This window comes from Gorilla gorilla, chromosome 5 (assembly GCF_029281585.2).
Source record: "Gorilla gorilla gorilla isolate KB3781 chromosome 5, NHGRI_mGorGor1-v2.1_pri, whole genome shotgun sequence".
Classification (NCBI taxonomy): domain Eukaryota; kingdom Metazoa; phylum Chordata; class Mammalia; order Primates; family Hominidae; genus Gorilla; species Gorilla gorilla.
This window is the reverse complement of record NC_073229.2, coordinates 104,147,307-104,165,531: the sequence shown is the minus strand read 5'-3', so window position 1 is coordinate 104,165,531 and position 18,225 is coordinate 104,147,307. Positions and strand designations below refer to the sequence as shown.

At 33.3% G+C, this 18,225-nt stretch overlaps 1 protein-coding gene across 13 annotated transcripts in view; it reads right to left on the bottom strand.

Annotated features, from left to right (window-relative positions):
• Positions 1-1,426: 1,426 nt before the first annotated feature.
• Positions 1,427-18,225, bottom strand: part of TTK (TTK protein kinase) — a 98,487-nt gene continuing 81,688 nt past the window's right edge. For 8 of the 13 annotated variants that reach the window (XM_055391967.2, XM_063707729.1, XM_055391970.2 and 5 more), the window contains 11 exons: positions 17,418-17,554; positions 15,918-16,044; positions 12,360-12,452; positions 8,782-8,939; positions 8,507-8,658; positions 7,328-7,452; positions 5,879-5,959; positions 4,057-4,233; positions 3,650-3,734; positions 3,247-3,344; positions 1,427-1,838 (listed from right to left, as the gene is read on the bottom strand). In XM_055391967.2, coding sequence (XP_055247942.1) covers positions 1,755-1,838; positions 3,247-3,344; positions 3,650-3,734; positions 4,057-4,233; positions 5,879-5,959; positions 7,328-7,452; positions 8,507-8,658; positions 8,782-8,939; positions 12,360-12,452; positions 15,918-16,044; positions 17,418-17,554 — 1,317 coding nt within the window. In that variant the 3' untranslated portion in view covers positions 1,427-1,754. The remainder of the gene's footprint in view (positions 1,839-3,246; positions 3,345-3,649; positions 3,735-4,056; positions 4,234-5,878; positions 5,960-7,327; positions 7,453-8,506; positions 8,659-8,781; positions 8,940-12,359; positions 12,453-15,917; positions 16,045-17,417; positions 17,555-18,225) is intronic. The other 5 variants (XM_063707730.1, XM_055391974.2, XM_055391973.2 and 2 more) reach the window with 1 other exon arrangement.

Below are 18,225 nucleotides of genomic sequence, written 5' to 3'. Positions count from 1 at the left end.
CTCTTAAACCTTAATAAGAAAATGAACCAATTTAAAAATGGGCAAAAGAAGATACACAGATGCAAATGAGCATATAAAAATGAGATGCTCAACATCATGTCATTAGGGAAATGCAAATTAAAATGAGATACCCCTACCAATCCATTAGAATGCCCCATACACAAAACACAGACATCAAATGCTGGAAAGGATATGGAACCACAGGAACCCTGAAACACTGCTGGTGAAAACGCAAAACAGTACAACCACTTTGGAAGACAGTTTGGTGCTTTCTTACACAACTAAACACTCTTACATAGATTTTAGCAGTTAAACTCCTTGGTCCCAAAGGAGTATTTAGCCAAAAGAGCTAAAAAAATTAGGTCCGGACAAAAACTTGCACATAGCAACTTTATTCACAATTCCCCAAATTTGGAAGCAACCACGGTATCTTTCAGCAGATAAAGAGATAAACTGTGGAACATCCAGACAATAGAATATTAACTAGTGCTAAAAAGAAATAAGCTAGCAAGCCATAAAAAGACATGTTGTTAAGTGAAAGAAGCCAATCTGAAGAGGCTATAGACTGTATGATTCCACTTACATGACGGTCACATTCTGGAAAAGTAAAACTACAGAGATAGTAAAAAGATCAGTGGTTCCCAGGCATTAGGGTAGAGGGAAGGATGAAGGGACAAAGAACAGAGGACTTTCAAGACAGTGAACTATTCTGTATCATGTTACAATGGTAGATAAATGTCATTAAATATTTGTCAAAATCTAAAGAATACACAATACCAAGAGTGAACCCCAATATAAACTATGGACTTTGGGTGATAATATGTTAAGGTACGTTTACGGACTGTGATAAATGTACCATTGTGGTGTGGAATGTTGATATGGTGGATGCTGATAGCAAGGGAAGTTATACATGTGTGGGGGTGGGGTGGGGAAAGGATACATGGGAACTCTGTACGTTCTGGTCAATTTTGCTGTGAACTTAAAACTGCTATAAAAAATAAAATCTCTTAAAATATTTTTTTAAAAATTGAGAAAAGGATGCTATGTGAGGATACTTTTAAGCTATCAGATTCAGTCAAGAGACTCTGGGGCCACATTTACAATTATCCACTACCTAGCAAGTCATACAGTGAGGGCATGCCCTATACAGCTTACAACACAGAATCCAGCATGATATTCTAAATACCAAAAACAACAGATGTTATGAATATCTGAAAGAGCCAAGTTCAGTCCTAAAATTATAGACTGTTATCGGTGCCGGAAATAATTAGGAAGTCTATTTTGGAATTCAAACCCTTCAGGATTTGTTTTTCAAAGTTCATTTACTAAGGTCTAGTCTCACATCTTCCCTAATCTACTTTTTACTAATTAAGAATTTTGCTGCCATGCCAACAATACATTTGCTTAAAGAAAACAACCTTACAACTTTGAAATGTTAGTGTCATTTTGTGCCACAAAACTTTATTTACAAAGTTTTTTTAGAATATACTTGCTATCCACCCACTATTCCAAGAGTAAAATGATGTCAAGTAGATTACACAGGAGCATTAAACAGAGAAAACAAGTCTACAATATATACAGTGCCATAAGTGGTTGCTATTTTTACAGTTTTCTTTTAAAGATATACTGAATTTTTTTTGCTGATAACACTTCAGAGTGATGTTGTCTTCAAATGTAGATTTCCACAGGGATTCAAGAGTATAACAGTCCAATATATTTTATAGGTGGTATTTGACATTACGAATAACTGCAAATCATTTTTTTCCCCTTTTTTTTTCAAAAGTCTTGGATGATGAAGAATTATGACTTTCACCACCACTATAGTGTTCATATAAAGTCTGAAATTAAAAAACACAAATCTGTTTTGCAATTTTTTAGTTAAATGTACTGTCACATCAGTAGATGTATTTTGATGTATTCTAAATATAATACATTTATTTCTCTCTTGTTCTTACAGTTGGGAAATTATTTTATAAACTATTAGAGATAATAAAGAATTTTAAACACGAAGCTTGGCCTTAAGCATTACCTATCATGAGATATAACTCAATCTTTCTATGAGAGAAATATAACAGAGCTACTAATAAACATACATATGAGCCTTCAAGGCCTTCTTTATCTCTTTACTTTTTCTTAAATAAAGCCAGTCTTAGGTAAATTCCTATACAAAATATATTTATTAGGAAACTTTATATTCTCAGATGATAATAAGCTAATAAATAGAAGACATTATAAATTATATAAATATAATTAGATATATATTAAAATCCATGTATTTAAAAATGATTTAAGACTCAGCTAACATCTAACTTATGAAGATGGCAGACATCTTTGCCCTCAAGGAACATACAACTTCAGTTATAAAAATAATCCACCTCAACTATAGCTATAAGAGGCTTTGAATAATATATTAGTATAAATTTAAAACATGGAGATACAAAATACAGAGCAATTACAAAACAAATTTGGTCCACTTTTAATTACTAAATCCATTGATTTAGCCATTAGCATTTGAGAAAATTTAAGAAAACAGGTACCTCATATCATATAAATGCAAATATAGTGAATATATAGTAAATTCCTTCAAAAATGTATTCAAGTTCTTGGCAACTTAGATGGATTTTATATGTATCCAGAGAGCTACGAGTATTGATAGTTTAGGTTCCCATAATTTTATGATAATGTTGTAACTGAAATACATAATTAGTAACTGCTTGTTGGCTAAACCAGTTGGTCAATAAGCATTCACAGGGTTCTAGAAATAACTAGGTGTTTGAAAAATCATGGTATAGATATAAATGGACATTGGGAAGCTAAAAAGCTTGAGACTTGTGCTTTGAGAATTGTGTTGACTGCTGTGTACAGCTTCAAAAAAGCCATTACATGTAATGTCTCTAAGGAAAAAACTGGCTAAAAGGAATGAATTCAAAAGCTGTGTTAATAATGGTGCTGAATTAAAAGACACATTATATTCCTATATTAAATGTATTCCAGTTGAGACGTGACAGCAATCTTTTGAATGCACCTTATGTGATGATCTACTTTGAACTCTACTGTATGCAGAAGAATATAAATCAAGTAAATCGATATTTGTCAAAATGCACATGTTAAGTATCTAAATGTAGAAACATGTTTCATAACTGATCTGATGATTGGACCAACTTGTCTTCAGACTACCTGTTTCCTTAAGTGTCGAATTCACTATATAAAACAGTAAAAATTAATGTAAAGAATAGACATACTTACTTTAGCAGCTTTCAAAATGGAGTTAGGAGAATTCAGACCAACAAGTTGGCCCAGAACATATTTCATTTCTTCAGTGGTTCCCTTGGCCATTTGGTTACCTATAAAATAAATCAATAATACACTAGTACCAATAAGAAAAATATAAGTCCATTGTAAATACACATTTTGTTCTTGTAATTTATCACTGATTATAACCCGTTATCTGGAATAAGTAAAAATAAATACCAGAAGTAAAGAAAAAAAAGTTTATTTACTTTACTATTTATAATAATGGAAATTCCTTAAGGAAAAAGGCAGGCTGACAAAGGGTAGCCAATTTAGATTCTGTCTTTGTTATATTAATAGGTAACAGACTGTTTATACTACCAATCTAGTAATAAACAAATTTTTAAAGAAGTAGTACCTGGATGAGTTTGAATTTGAACATATGGATGAGCCAGGAGCTCAGGAATGGATATCCTCTGTTTTGGGTCCCTTTTTAAACAACACTATTAAAACAAAGATATTTTAAAAGAAAAACAAAGCAGGTTTTCATATATGATATTGATAAAGTATTTTTCCAGATTATATTATTTATAAAAGTTACTTTTTAGAAATCCCACTAAAGTATTATGACAAGATTATTTCTCCCAAGGCACTTTTGCAAAATCCCCAAGTATTTACAAGCTTTAAAACATCTTCAAAGTAAAAAAACTAATTCAGTTAGCAATTCTTTTGAATAGAACAGTTATATCTAAGCCAGTTACATAATTCCAATTATTTCCACTATTTCTTTTAAGTAAATAATTAGTTACATGAAATTAATATTACCTTTAACACATCTTGAAGATCGTTCTCTGGAATATTGGGAAATTCAATTTCATGATTAGGATCAATTATGGCATGCAATTTAGAAATCTGATTAATTATCTGCTGAAATGGTGTTTTCCCGTAAGTCATATAGTACAAAATACATCCTAAGGACCAAACATCACTTTTGGGGCTTATCTAAGAAAAAAACAAACACAAAAAAGTTGCTGTTATTTTCATATAAAATGAAAAAACATATATATTAAATATACATATTTAAAATCATAATTAAATCTCAATGAATGTGTACTACATTATGTTAACATGACAAAACATCTTTTTCTAGTTTTCATTTCAGTTGGTTATTCCACCAGAAGATATGAGCTTTACTTTAAATCTTTCTATAACCCCATAATAAAAATATTGCAATTAAGACAAAATATTAAATTCTTCCCAACTTGTGAAAATATAAAACCAAAAAATGTAAGTTTTAAGTTTACTTGTTTTCCCCAGAATTACTGGATTATAATATATTTTTATATAAGTACAAAGTATGTATACAGTTCCAAAGGTTGCTTAAATTATGCAACCCTTCAGACAAGACCATTGGAAATAACAAATAAGCAATACAACTTTAAACCCAAGCACATATACTATAGAACTATGCGGAGCTTGTGTCCAAAATCCTCAAGTATTTACAAGCTTTAAAACATCTTCAAAGTAAAAAACTAATTCAGTTAGCAATTCTTTTAAATAGAATAGTTATATCTAAGCCAATTACACAATTCCAATCATTTCAGCTATTTCAAGTAAATACTTATATGAAATTAATATTACCTTTAACATATCTTGAAGATGTGTTACTAACTGGTAATGCTATGTGTCTGTTTCCTCAACTCTGATATAGAAATTTTAAAAGTACATTGTCATGGGCATTAAATGATAAACCATAAATATGGTTAATCATAGAGAAAAGTTTCTGGTTATCATAAGTACTCAAGTTGTAAAGCAAATGAAAATAGAATTGATAAATGAAGTCAGGAACTGCTTATTTAAGAAGAACAAAACCACAGAAAGTCTAATAAAAACAGAAGAAATTTAAGTTTTAGAAGAGTGGAGGCTAAACAAATATAAAAAGAATTTTATGAAAACATTTGGCAAAATTGTATGCCAGTTATTTGAAAAACACTTAAAAGCCAGATTTTCTAAAGAGGAAAATATAATTTAGTAAATAAAAACACATTTATCAAGCAATGATTCTGAGCTGGATAAATGTACTAAGTACTTTATATATTCTTTCCCATTTAATCCTCAATTTATTTTACAGTAGGCACTGTCTATAGGCACAATTTAGAGACAGGGAAACTAGGCAAGTCACTTGGCCAAAGACAGTTGTTAATGAAGAGGCAGATCTACGACTTGAATGAATGCAGGTCCCTGGGACAATGTGTGCTTGCACCCACTTGGTTACACTGATGTAGAGAAAGAAGGGTTAGCCTGGGAGCCCAAGGCATCAAGGTAGGCAAAAGGAGCCCCGGACAAAGGGCACCCATGAGGCTAATGCAAACTCATCGAGGTAGCGACATAAAGTCAGTGGAAAAGTAGTCAGTGGCAGGCCACAAAACAATTACATTCTCCAGCTGTACTTGGAAATGTAGAATTCACAAACGAATAAGTGGTGAAAAATAATAAGAATTGGAAACGAAAAAAAACCAGCAATGTCTCTGTAATGGCCTAAAAAGTTTTAGAATTTAAAGAAATTGTTATCTGGTAAGTTTATTCAGAAAATAGTGCATTCCCTACTGTTGCCAGATAATTGTGATGTAAATAATCTTTTCAGTACCTTTGACTTAGATTTCCCATTCTCTCTGGAGGAAGACATATCTTTGATTGCTTCTGGTGGCATATAATTAACTGTGCCAACCTATATGCCAAGTCAGAGAAAACACAAATCAATGAAAATATTTCATTCTGCTTTAGATTTTTTTGAGATTTTTATTATTATTATTATTATTATTATTATTATACTTTAAGTTTTAGATTCTTAAAAATACAAATGCCAGATCCTTGGAAACTTGGGTAATTATAAATTTCAATGATATCCTTGCAAATTTCAAATAACTGCTGACAACGTTAAGATATATATATCAAATTTCTTCACAACTGCAGCAAAACGAGTTGGGTTCATAATCAGCAAAGTGACTCCTTTCAGAATGCTGTGCTTTTTCTATGATTATACTGGGCAACTAGTAAAGTCTGCCCTAAAAACTCTCCAGGCTAAAATCCTATTAATGGCCGTAAACTTTGAGGCCATTGAGGGACTTACCATTCATTTCTTGTTGTAACATACTCAACTTTAAAAAAATATATTTTTTAAATAAGCCAACCAATATATAAACAAAAATACCATCTAGCTTTGTCTCACAGTAGTCCTCTGAGTTTCTACAGTAGGATATGCCAACCTTACAATGAACTCATTTTCTTCTAAAATAAATGGTTTGCTTTAAACACAGAATATATCTACTTTAGGGCCTTGACATGGAAGATATTGTCAAGCTGATTTACAACTCATTGATCTGCCATACTTTTGATACAAAGAGACATGACTGTCAAATAGGGCATGTCGTCCATCATTCCTCCTAACAAAGTCTATTTTACTCCTGGGATTAAGGTGGACTCACATCAAAAATCTGTAAACATGGAACATATCATCTTGGCTCCAAGCAAGAATATCTTTTAGATATACTTTGGTGCCATTGCTTTAGTTTTTATAGAACAACTTCATTTAGTTTGCTGTTGCAATATCTATTATAAAAATGTTGCTTATAATACTTATGGCATTTATAGTATGAAGGCCCACTTAAGAATTTTTTTTCCAATTTCAGTGATAGGAAAAGGTCGGCTTCTCTAGAAGAATAAAAATGATCTTACCTCATAGACAATGAAAAACTTATAACTGCAACTCCCTCTTTGCTACAAGGAAACTCTGAGCCAAATTTTCAGGTCAATTTTTGATCATGACCAAGTGATTTCCAAGGAAGGTATTACTGTTTCTCTACTTCAGCTATAGGAAAACCATTCACAATTGCTGGAGATATTACTATTTGATCTTGACTTTCTATTCTAAATTATAATGATCATGGTTTATATTTTTAAATCTATTCTTACTAAAAGACTTCAAATCCTTTGCAGAATGAGGTGATTAAAAATATAACACTCATTTGCAATATAATACTTCACAGGTAAGAAAAGAATTGAACTCTACTGTGAGAGAACCAACATTAAGTCTTACCTGAGAATCTTTAACAATACTTGTTGTATCTGGTTGCATTTGGTTTGCAATCCCAAAATCAATTAGCTTTAGCATTCCATCAACTATCAGAAAGTTAGCTGGTTTAAGATCACTGTGAACAATGCCTTTAAAATAAAAATCCACTGTAATATTAAACAATGCAAAACATTCTAAGGACCAAAAAATTCACAGTCTACAGGTCAAGCTGTATTTATTCCTTCAATTAGTGAATCCAATTCAATAATTTTTTTATATATTCTGCAAACATTTACATAGCACTTGTTATGTGCCAGGCACTGTTCTAAGTTCATTGTTTATACAGTACTGCATCATTTAATCTTCACAACAATGCTGAGGTATTATCATCATCCCCACAATAAGGCAAGGAAGCTAAGGCAATGAGAGTTTAAGTAACTTGTACAAGGTTACACAGCCTAAGTGACAGTTAGAATTGAAGCCAGACAGTCTGGCTTCAGAATCTATCCTCTTAACCACTGTGATTCACTGCCCACTAGAGAGCATCACAAATTATACTGCCAGACAGTAAGACCCTAATGCTCCTGACATCTCCACCCCATAGCCCTGATCTTGATCACTGGTGAATTATCTTTTAAGATAATTTAAGAGAGAGAGATAAGGAGGAGATAAATTACAATTAACTAGGATAACAGTTATTAAGAACAAAAAAATATATAGGATAAGGTAAAGGCAGAGAAAAACCCTAAAAAGAACCAAGGACAAGTAAAAACCAACCCAGAAGGTAGGCCTAACAGTAAAAAACAAACAAAAAAACCAACTTCTCACACAGGGCATACAATACAAAATGATTAGGAGAATGAGTAAAGTAAACATCTCATATTTTCGGATGCCTGAACCCCAAAGTCTTAGACCTGCTATAATCCAAGTATTTGGAGATAAGGATGACAGACTACGTTAATACTGAGAAAAATACATTTTGTACTACAGATGTGGGAACTTGAGTTGATGTCCTATATCCTTTGGGTTAACAGTGTTTTAAGAAATGGTTTTGTTCCTTTATCTTTAAATAAACTTCTAATTATTTAGTTGATCTCATTAAAGACACCAATAACCAATGCCTTAAAATTATAGGTATATTTCTCTAAGATGACACTATTACAAAGATTTTAACCTTACAAATATAAAAAAACTGTTAAATACCATGTTGATGGATTGTGTGAACTGCCTCTAACATATTTTTCCAGTAACTCTTGCGTTCCCATGGATCAATGGATTTTTTCTTTTTAAGCCAACTATTAAGATCAATATTTCCACACTCCATTACCATGTAGATGTACTGGTCCGTGATTTCACTGCAATTAAACAAATAAAAGCAACAAAACAATAAATGGCTAGGTTATATTAAAGTTTACTAAATATTTACCTGAAGAATTATGGCAAAAAGTTTTCTTTTTAAATTTAAAAAGAATTCTTACTAATCATAAAGTCGGATGATCTTATCACTGTGTTGTTGTAGTTTATTCAAATAAGCTATTTCGTTCCGGTAACTATCAAGAGTTTGGTTATCTGCTTCTTCTAAGTTCACATATTTTATAGCATATATCTGTTTCTTTTCATTCAACACTTGAAATACCTACAGAATAGAACAAAGAGAAGTTTAGAATATACTATTTATACACTATCACACAATGATTCTAAATTTATTAGGATTTTAGGTTGAGAAAATTCTAAAGGAAATACTGACATGAACATTAAAAGTTTCTGGGCCTATTTTGAGTGTAGAAGGAAGAAAAATAATTCTGATAGCAGAGTAACAGTCCATTCCCAATGACCTATGATGATGGGCATTCAATAATTTAAAGGTATAAATCTAAAGTTTCTATATCGACATGTAAGAAAAGTTTAAACTTCAGATATATATAACAATCTGTTGGATGCCCTAAACAGGGAAACAGCATAAAGAAAAAGACATTCCAAAATGTTAAGGACAAGCCTGGTGCAGTAGTTTGCTCCTTTAATCCCAACTACTCAGAAGGCTGAGGTGGGACAATTGCTTCAGCCCAGGAGTTTTAGTCCAGCCTCGGCAAAATAGTGAGACACTGTCTCAAGGAAAAATAAAAAAGTTAAGGATGACTAAAGGCTATGATACAGAGTCAATTCAATTCACAGATGTTGTTTTCTCTATTATGCCTAGATTTAGCAATTTTTGCATGAATGAGTTTATTATTGCCCCCACTGTCTCTGTTCTGGCAAAACTCTTGCAATCCGGTTTAGGTAAGCCTTGTTTCAATTTCATAGAGATAGTGTCAGAGTTGTGATTTGTTAGTTTTATGGGAAGTTACCAGTGTCTTGACCATTCTCATTACCCCATGACTGTTCTAGATACTCTCAATAGCCTCCTTAAAAGTTGGTCACTGCCTAAACTCTGAAACAGGCAAAGCATAAATGGTATTAGTTTCATAAAGCATGTTACTTTCTTTGAGGCATTTGATTTTTTTCAACTCTATCATAATTAACTTAAATGATAATTTAATTGAATTCAGAAAATATGTGCCAGCCATTGCTTTATCACTTGGCCCTTGACTTAAGTAAGCTTACACCTTCATTATACTCCAAGGAAAAAAATGTTAAAATGCCATTAAGACTACTCTACATTCTCTGAAAACATACAACTAAATAGATACCTCTATTAAGTTTCAATACCTTGATACTACTAAAATATAGCCAAAAAACAAATAAATAATAAATATTAACCAAGTAATTTCTATGAAAGCAATTAAATTAGGTAATTCAAATAGATTGATAAAAGGAAATGTATAATGAAACCAATATTTATTGAAGAGTTGATACACATGGTAATGCACATACCTTATTTTTGGTAAGTTAATAAGACGGCCTTATGCAAGTCTAATTATTGTTAGTGGGATTAGGAAATTACAGTAAAACTTAAAATGAGTCCAACAATGTCTGTTTAATGCGTCATCCTTAACAACTTACAATAGCAAAAGAGCTGAGGACAGACAGTTTACTCAATTCAACTAATAAATTCAATCCCTATCTGTTCTAGGTACTGTTCTGGATGCAGGGGCTAATATTACTGAGCAAATCAGAAAAACATCCCTATCTTCATGGAGGTCACATTCAAGTGCAGGGGGACACAAACAACAAACCAAATAAGTAAATTACAGAACATGTTAGAAGGTAAGATACAGAGAAAAACAAACCGGGGGGGAATGGAGAACACTGGTGATTGAAAGGTGGGAGTTGAAGTTTTACAGTGTGGGCAAGGAAGGCCTAACTGAGAAGACACATGAGGATATCTAGAGGAAAATAGGATGTCATGTTAAAATAAGCCAGGAGGAACTGAAATAGGCTAAATACAGAAAGACAAACACCTCATGTTCTCACTTATATGCGAAATCTAAAAATTAAACTCATAGAGCAGAGCTCATACCACCTTTGACAATGGTGGTTACCAAAGGCTGGAGGTTGAGAGAAATGGGGAGATGTTGGTGAAGGGATACAAAGCCTCAAATAGGAGAAACAAGTTTGATTTTTTTTAGATGATTAGCATAGCATGCTGAAAATAATAATTGGATATTATACATTTCAATATTGCAGAGTCAATTGCTAATGTTCTCATTACACACAAATAATTGAGGTAATAGATGTTAATTAGCTTAATCATTTCATATTGTATTAAAAAAGCTAATACCACTTCGTACCCCATAAAAATATACAACCATAATTTGTCAATATACAATTTAAAAAAATAGACCAGGAGGGCAAGGACTGAGTAAATGAATTCCTTTAGGAGGCTATTAAAGTAATTTAGGTGAAAATACAAAAGTTGCCTTGACCAAAATAATAATGCTGGAGATGTGAGAAATAGATTCTAGAGATACTTTGAAGTAGAACTAACAAGATTTGCTGATTGGCTAGATGTGTGTATGAGAGTAAGAGGCACCAATTTTTTGGTCAATCAACTGGAAGAATGAAGCTGCCATTTACTCAAATGGGAAAAGCTATGGAGCAAGAGTTGTGTTTGGACATATTGTTTTAAATGCCTGGTAGACACTAAGAAGCGATGTTGAATATACAAGTCTGGAATTCAAAGGAGAGGTATGAGCTGGAAATACAAGTTTGGGAATTGTCAGCATACACATGGTATTTGAAACCACAAGACTGAAAGAGAACACCAACGAATGAGTTTAAGAAAAAGATGAAAGAGGGTTGAGGACTAAGCCCAGAGCAGTGCTTCACTGAGATCAGGAACACGAAGACAACAGGTATGGACAGTTTGAGAAGAGAAAAACACAAACCAAGTGTGGAAAAAAGCTTCATTGAGAAAAAAAAAATCAGTTGTCCCAAATGCTAAGTAATCCAAAATCTAAGCTAAGAATTAGATTTGGCAAAAAAATGGAGGTCATTAGTGGTCTTGATTACAGTTATTCTGGTGAGTGATGAAGGCAAAAATCTAATGGAAGTAGATTTAATTGAATGACAATTAAACATGGTAAATTTAGATAATGCTTAAGATGCCTTCTATCCAGAGATGTAAAACGATATAAATTTAGAACTCAGGTAAATTTAGAAAATAATCTAATTCCAGAAATTCATTTGTTACTGAATTCTGTTTCTGAAATGAATAACTCAAAAGAAAACAAAATCCATTAGTAAAAATCCTTGCTGAATGATTCTAAACATATTAGCAATTTACATCACATTCTGACTCAGAAATTTCTGATTCTTTTGTGATAACACATAGTGGTCATTCGCTACCCCATGTCAATGTTTTTGTTATTAAAGAAGAAGTTTAGAAGCACAGGACATTGAAAGGAAAGGCAGAAGACTGGGAATAAGAGATCTAAAGAGGATATGTCACATGTGAGGGGCAGTGGGAAGAGAAAGGCAGGTGTTAAGATGGCTTTTTGGCTCAAGGGCAGCATGGCCCCTAGAAGTTAAGGAAAAGCAGCCCTCACAGGTAAAAAGACAAAAAAATAGAAAGTTTAAAATATTTTTATTTATTTCTTAAATATTTTAAGATACTTACCTTGCTTGAACCTCCACTTCCTATCTGCTTTAATATGGAATAAATTCTTCCTTTAACCGAAATGCATTCATTTGCTGAAGAGGATGCTAAAACCTAAATAAGTAAAATATATAAATAAAAGTTAATCAATATGCCTAAAAAACTAGCTTACATTTGGTACAGTCAACTGCTCCCCATTTTGAAATTATCTTAAATCTTAATTAGAAATGTTACAATATTTTTAAAAGGACTTGCTCTACTTAATCAAAGAAAAAAAACCTTAAAAAATAATGTAGACAAACTTCCAAGGTCTCCCCCTTTAACTAGTTTTGACTTAAAAAGAAAATTTAAGGAGAAAAAATCCACTTAATATGCAATCTGCAAACTTATAAGCTTAAAAATAAATATAAAAATAAAATATAAAATTATATTTTTCATTTTTCTTTTCTATTCTTTTTCCTTATACCTCTTTACTTACATATGTACATATACACACACATAATTATAGCTGCATTTTTTTTTTTTTTTTTTTTTTTGAGACAGCATCTCACTCTGCCTCCCAGACTGGACTGCAGTGGCATGATCTCGGCTCACGGCACCCTCTGCCTCCCAGGCTCAAGCGATTCTTCTCCTCAGCCTCCCGAGTAGCTGGGATTACAGGCATGCCACTACCATCCGGCTATATCTGTATTCTTCTTTCTCATTTAGCGTTATATTATAAAGGAAGCAATGTGCTAAGGTGCTAAGAGCTCCAAAGTCAATGAGACAAATGCAAATTTCAGCAATGTCCCTGATATGGTTTGGATCTGTTAAATTTCATGTCAAATTGTAATTCCCAATGTTGGAGGCGGGGCCTGGTGAGAGGTGACTGAATCATGGGGGTAGAGTTCCTCCTCAGTGCTTCTCTGAGAGTTCTCAAGAGATCTGGTTGTTTAAAAGTATGTGGCATCTGCCCCCAACTCTCTCTCTCCCTCCCACTCCAGCCATGTGACATTTGCTCCCTTTCACCTTCTGCCATGATTGAAAGTTTCCTGAGGCCTCCCCAGAAGCCAACCAGATTGCCAGCATCATGCCTACTGTACAGCCTGTGGAACCATTAGCCAATTAAACCTCTTTTCTTTATAGCAGTGTAAGAACTCATTAACATAGTCCCCAACTTTGTCCTGAGTGATGTTCAACAAGTTACTTAATTTTTCAGAACCTCAGCGTCTTCCCCAGCAAACTTTCAGTTGATGTACTATACAACCAGCCCCATCATTCCTTCCCTTATATTGGAGGATCTCTCTGTGTATCTATAAATGCTTTGAACAGATGGAGTGCTGAGAGGACTTATTCTGAGCTGATAAAGAAGGTGAAACAAAAAGAGCTCCTGATTAGCTGATTAACCAAGTTAAACAAGGTCTGAATAAACCTCAATTTAACTAAGGCCTGCTTTAGGTTCCAAATGGTAGAATCTCTCATGTAATCTCCTATTTAAATAAAAAGATAAGTATTCTAATTTTTTCACCTCTAGGATTGAGAAACATTGTCTATATATATTTCCTGTAACAAAGTATTGGGCTTCTAAACATGTATGTGTTGTAATTTCATCAAGGTTTCCCCACTCCTTCCTTTTGTGCCTTCTCTGTCTTCTTCCTTTCATATTTAAAACTGTGAACATTGCCAAGGAAAGAAAGCAGTTCAATGTCCTTTCTCCATGGCTGCTGACAGTTTTTAGAATAAAGTAATTCTTATTTCTGATTCAATACTAATGTGAACTCTGGTTTCCTCCACAGGACTTCCCGCATCCCCCTTAGTATGCCCTACTCACTGTGGTTAGAGTTTCCAAAATGCAAATTGGATCATTTCACTTCCCTGCTTCAACCTCTTCCAAAGCTTCCCACCCTCTTAGGGTAAAACTTAAGGGCCCAGCAAACCTTGGGCCTCACTCTTTCCCCTTCCTGACCTCTAGCCACACTGTGGCCTCGTTTCAGTTCTCTTCTGACACTGGCCTCTTCTAGAAGGCTCCACCAAGCCCCTTCACTTGTCATCTGTGACTCGTCTTCTGGATTTCAACTCAAACAGGGCCTGACACTAGTAACAGCTAAATAAATGTGTTTTGAATCAATGCATGAACAAACTTGATCATTTTTCTTTTTCCTTTGTAATTTATTATATTGTTTCAATCCTCAAAACACTATCACCTCTTTCCAGTTAGTATCTACTGTCAGCTCATTGTTTTGTCCATTATTCTTTCAAATTGTGCAAATTATACATAATGCAAAATTTACCACTTTAACCATTTTTAGGTACAATTCAGTGGCATTAAGTACATTCAGTATGTGATGATGAAAAAGTTCTGGTGATGGATGGTGGTGCAAATACCACTGAAACTCTATACCCATTAAACAGTAACTCCCCATTCCTCCTCCCTTCCCTGACAACCACTGTTCTTATTCTGTCAGCTAATTTTTTTATCAGTTGATTTTTATAGTTAATTACTCATGGGTTTTTTATTGTTTTATTTAAATAACAATTGCTGCTAACATTTCTGATTTACTAAGTGTCATGCTCTGTATTAGGAGTTACATATATATTAACTAATTTAATCTTCACAACCATCCTAGGAGGTAGTTAGCTTTATTAATTTTATAGATGATGAAATGGGCACCGAAAATTTAGGTAACTTGCAAAAGATCACACAGACTGTAAGTAGTGAGGCCAAGATTCATGCCCAGTGTCTCCAATGCCCATGTTTTCTACCAGTATTAAGCTGCCTCTAGGACAGTTACTAGAAACCAACTTTTGCCTCATCAGCAAAAAATCTTTCCTCTTAGTTATTAGTATAATACATTCTAGCAGTACCTCATATTGCTATTCTGATATTTTTGAAAATTTACATTTCCAAATGAATTGTATACTAACAAACAAAATGAAGCTGCTCACTAGCAGCTGACAAAACACAACAAAAAGTAACGCTGGCCAGGCGCAGTGGCTCATGCCTGTAATCCCAGAACTTTGGGGGGCTGAGGTGGGCGGATGGCTTGAGGCCAGGAGTTTGAGACCAGCCTGAGCAACATGGTGAAACCCTGTCTCTAGTAAAAATACAAAAATTAGCCAGGTGTGGTGGTGCGTGCCTGTAATCTCAGCTACTCGGGAGGCTAAGGCACAAGAATCGCTTGAACCTGGGAAGCAGAGGTTGTAGTGACCCGAGATCGCGCCACTGCACTCCAGCTTGGGCAATAGAGCGAGAGACTCTGTCTCAAAAAATAAATAAATAAATAAATAAATAAATAAATAAATAAATAAATAAAAATAAAAAATAAAAGGTAACCTTGATTCATAAGAGAAATTTTATCCAGCTATTCAAACTAGATCCTTTGGCCTAGTTATTAAGAGTAGCTTCATAAGCTTCTTCAATAACCAACCTCTCAAAGCTACAAGGCACACTCTTATTAGAATATCAGAAAAGTTTTGTCTAGTGGAAATAAGAATGGCCAAGTTCTTAAGACCTTTCTTGATAACTAGATGCTATAAAAATAAAAGCTGTAAAACAGACTGTATCTTAACATATACCATCATATATAAAGCTTATCGAACCTGTAAATTTTGAAGTGGAGTGGCAAGTATTTGCTGCTGTTGCTGCTGGAAACAGGCAGGTTGGCCATAAGGTGTTGACAACTGACAAGCAGGTGGAAAGTCATTCTTTACAACTGGAGTTCTAAAACTAGGAAATATATATTTTTTTTATTTAAAACATTACAATTTAACAAATAAGTCTGATTCAGTTTCATGTATTTTAGGCTGATATAAACTTAAAAGTGTTACATCAAACAGAACCCAAGTTAGTTAGTTTTCATGATATAGCTGACACTTATTCCAGATATGCCACCACCGGATATTTAATTTTGGGGAATTCTTTCTGAAAGTAAATATTTGTACGCAGACAAGAAATCTTTGTTTGAAAAGATGGCATTTAAAATACAAAGTGGTTAGGGTTATTTTATATGAATTTAGCAAACATTAGCTTGTGGCCGGTCATAGATTTTGAGTGTTTTTTTAAACAATAATGTTCTATAATGGCTTGCTAGAAATATCAGAAAGCCAATTACATCACAGGAGTTTGGCCTTTGAGCTTAAATCTGTCCAGTATACATTTTTGCTTTGTTTGCCTTTTTGCTATTAATATATCCTCAACACCTAGAACAATGCTTGGCACAAAAGAGCTCCACAAATATTTGTTAACAATAATTAACCTAGTATCACAAGAAATATCTATTATCGCTATTTTAGTTAGCAATCATTCTTTAAAATATTCTACATATAATAAAATGAGGCAATATATAGTAAAACTATATTAAGTAGGTAAGAGGCTGGGTTATAAAATCTTTAAGACCAGTTCTAATTAAGATCAAGGATTACATTATGAAAATGAAACGCAAAAGACAACATGGATTTAAGCTATCCCCTAAGACATTAAAGATATAGCCACTGGTTGATGGTTATAATGTATCACATCCCTTTATTTCCTTTCTCTGAAATGTCATTCATTTTCTTTTGTAGTATCCCTTGTGTTCCCTATCAGCACACTCATCATCGAACTTCTTCACTTACCCATCATTCCTATTCACTCAAATACTACACCTTTGAATACCTCCAGAACTACATGAACTGTAAAAACCAATCTCTTCCAGAAGCTATCACTTTCCAATTAACACCACTTATGTGAAAAAATTCATCTACTCTTTATCTGCTCTAAGAATGCTAACCTTTAAAATCTCTCTCTTAATAGAGAGATATCTGTATGGCAATACATGATTATCAAGACGTTTTACATCCTTAGAATATTTATAGGTTGTAGGTACAGATTACGATATGACAGAAACTACATTCACAACAATCCTTAAAAATATGCATTATTGCAACCACTTCCCCCTTTCCATTTTATAGATGAAAACACTGATGCTGAAAAAATAATATGAAGATGGAAAGTCTTTAAAGTAAAAGAGCAGGATTTAATCCCAGATTTATTTGGCCCAGAAGACCATGTTAATTCTATCATACCACCCTGCCAATCAAGCAAGGGGCCAAAGTAATTACCAGCTCATGTAATCATCCAAGGTATTGCTGCTTGGTGTCTTACAAATAGATTTTGGGTCAAACCATTTAGATGTTGATATTGGTGGTGACTGTTTTGAAACTGAAAAGACAGGTTGCTCAAAAGTGGTATGTTTCTGCTAAAACAAAATAAAGAACACCATGATTTAGTTTTTAAATTAGTTGCCTGTTCACTAGTTTTTACAAATATTATAACTTTTAAAATAAAATAATAACATATGATATACAAAGGCATACTAAAAGAGATAGGCATATATATACATTTTAGACTTTCGATAATTTTTTTAGTGTAGTTATTTTACTCCAAATTCTTAAGCCTAGTGCATTCTGCTCACAATGATGGCAAGTACAGGGAAGGCACACAAAATTACTTCAAACAGAATTTAACATTCTCTTCCATCAGAGCTATTGTAACAAGTATTAAATTCTTATCATCTAAAATAGTATCCTGTGTTTCTGAAAATCAGCCTTTCTTTAATCAATAAAACTCTATTCCCTTCTCCTCAAATGAAGACAAATAATAATTACTTAGCAAAATGTGGAATGACAAAAGCCTATCTTGTGTCCTCCATAAGAAGAGACAGAACCTGTAGAAATTCTTTTTGCAAAAGCGTTGTTGGAAAAAAAAAAAAAAAAAAGAACCTGTAGGATTCATCCTATACAAACCCCAAACAATGATGAAGGAACATCCACTGCAGCAGAAATCAGCAAATTACAGCCTACAGGCTCAGGCTGAATGTGGCCTGCTGCCTGCCTATTTTTGTAAACAAAGTTTTATTAGAATATGGCT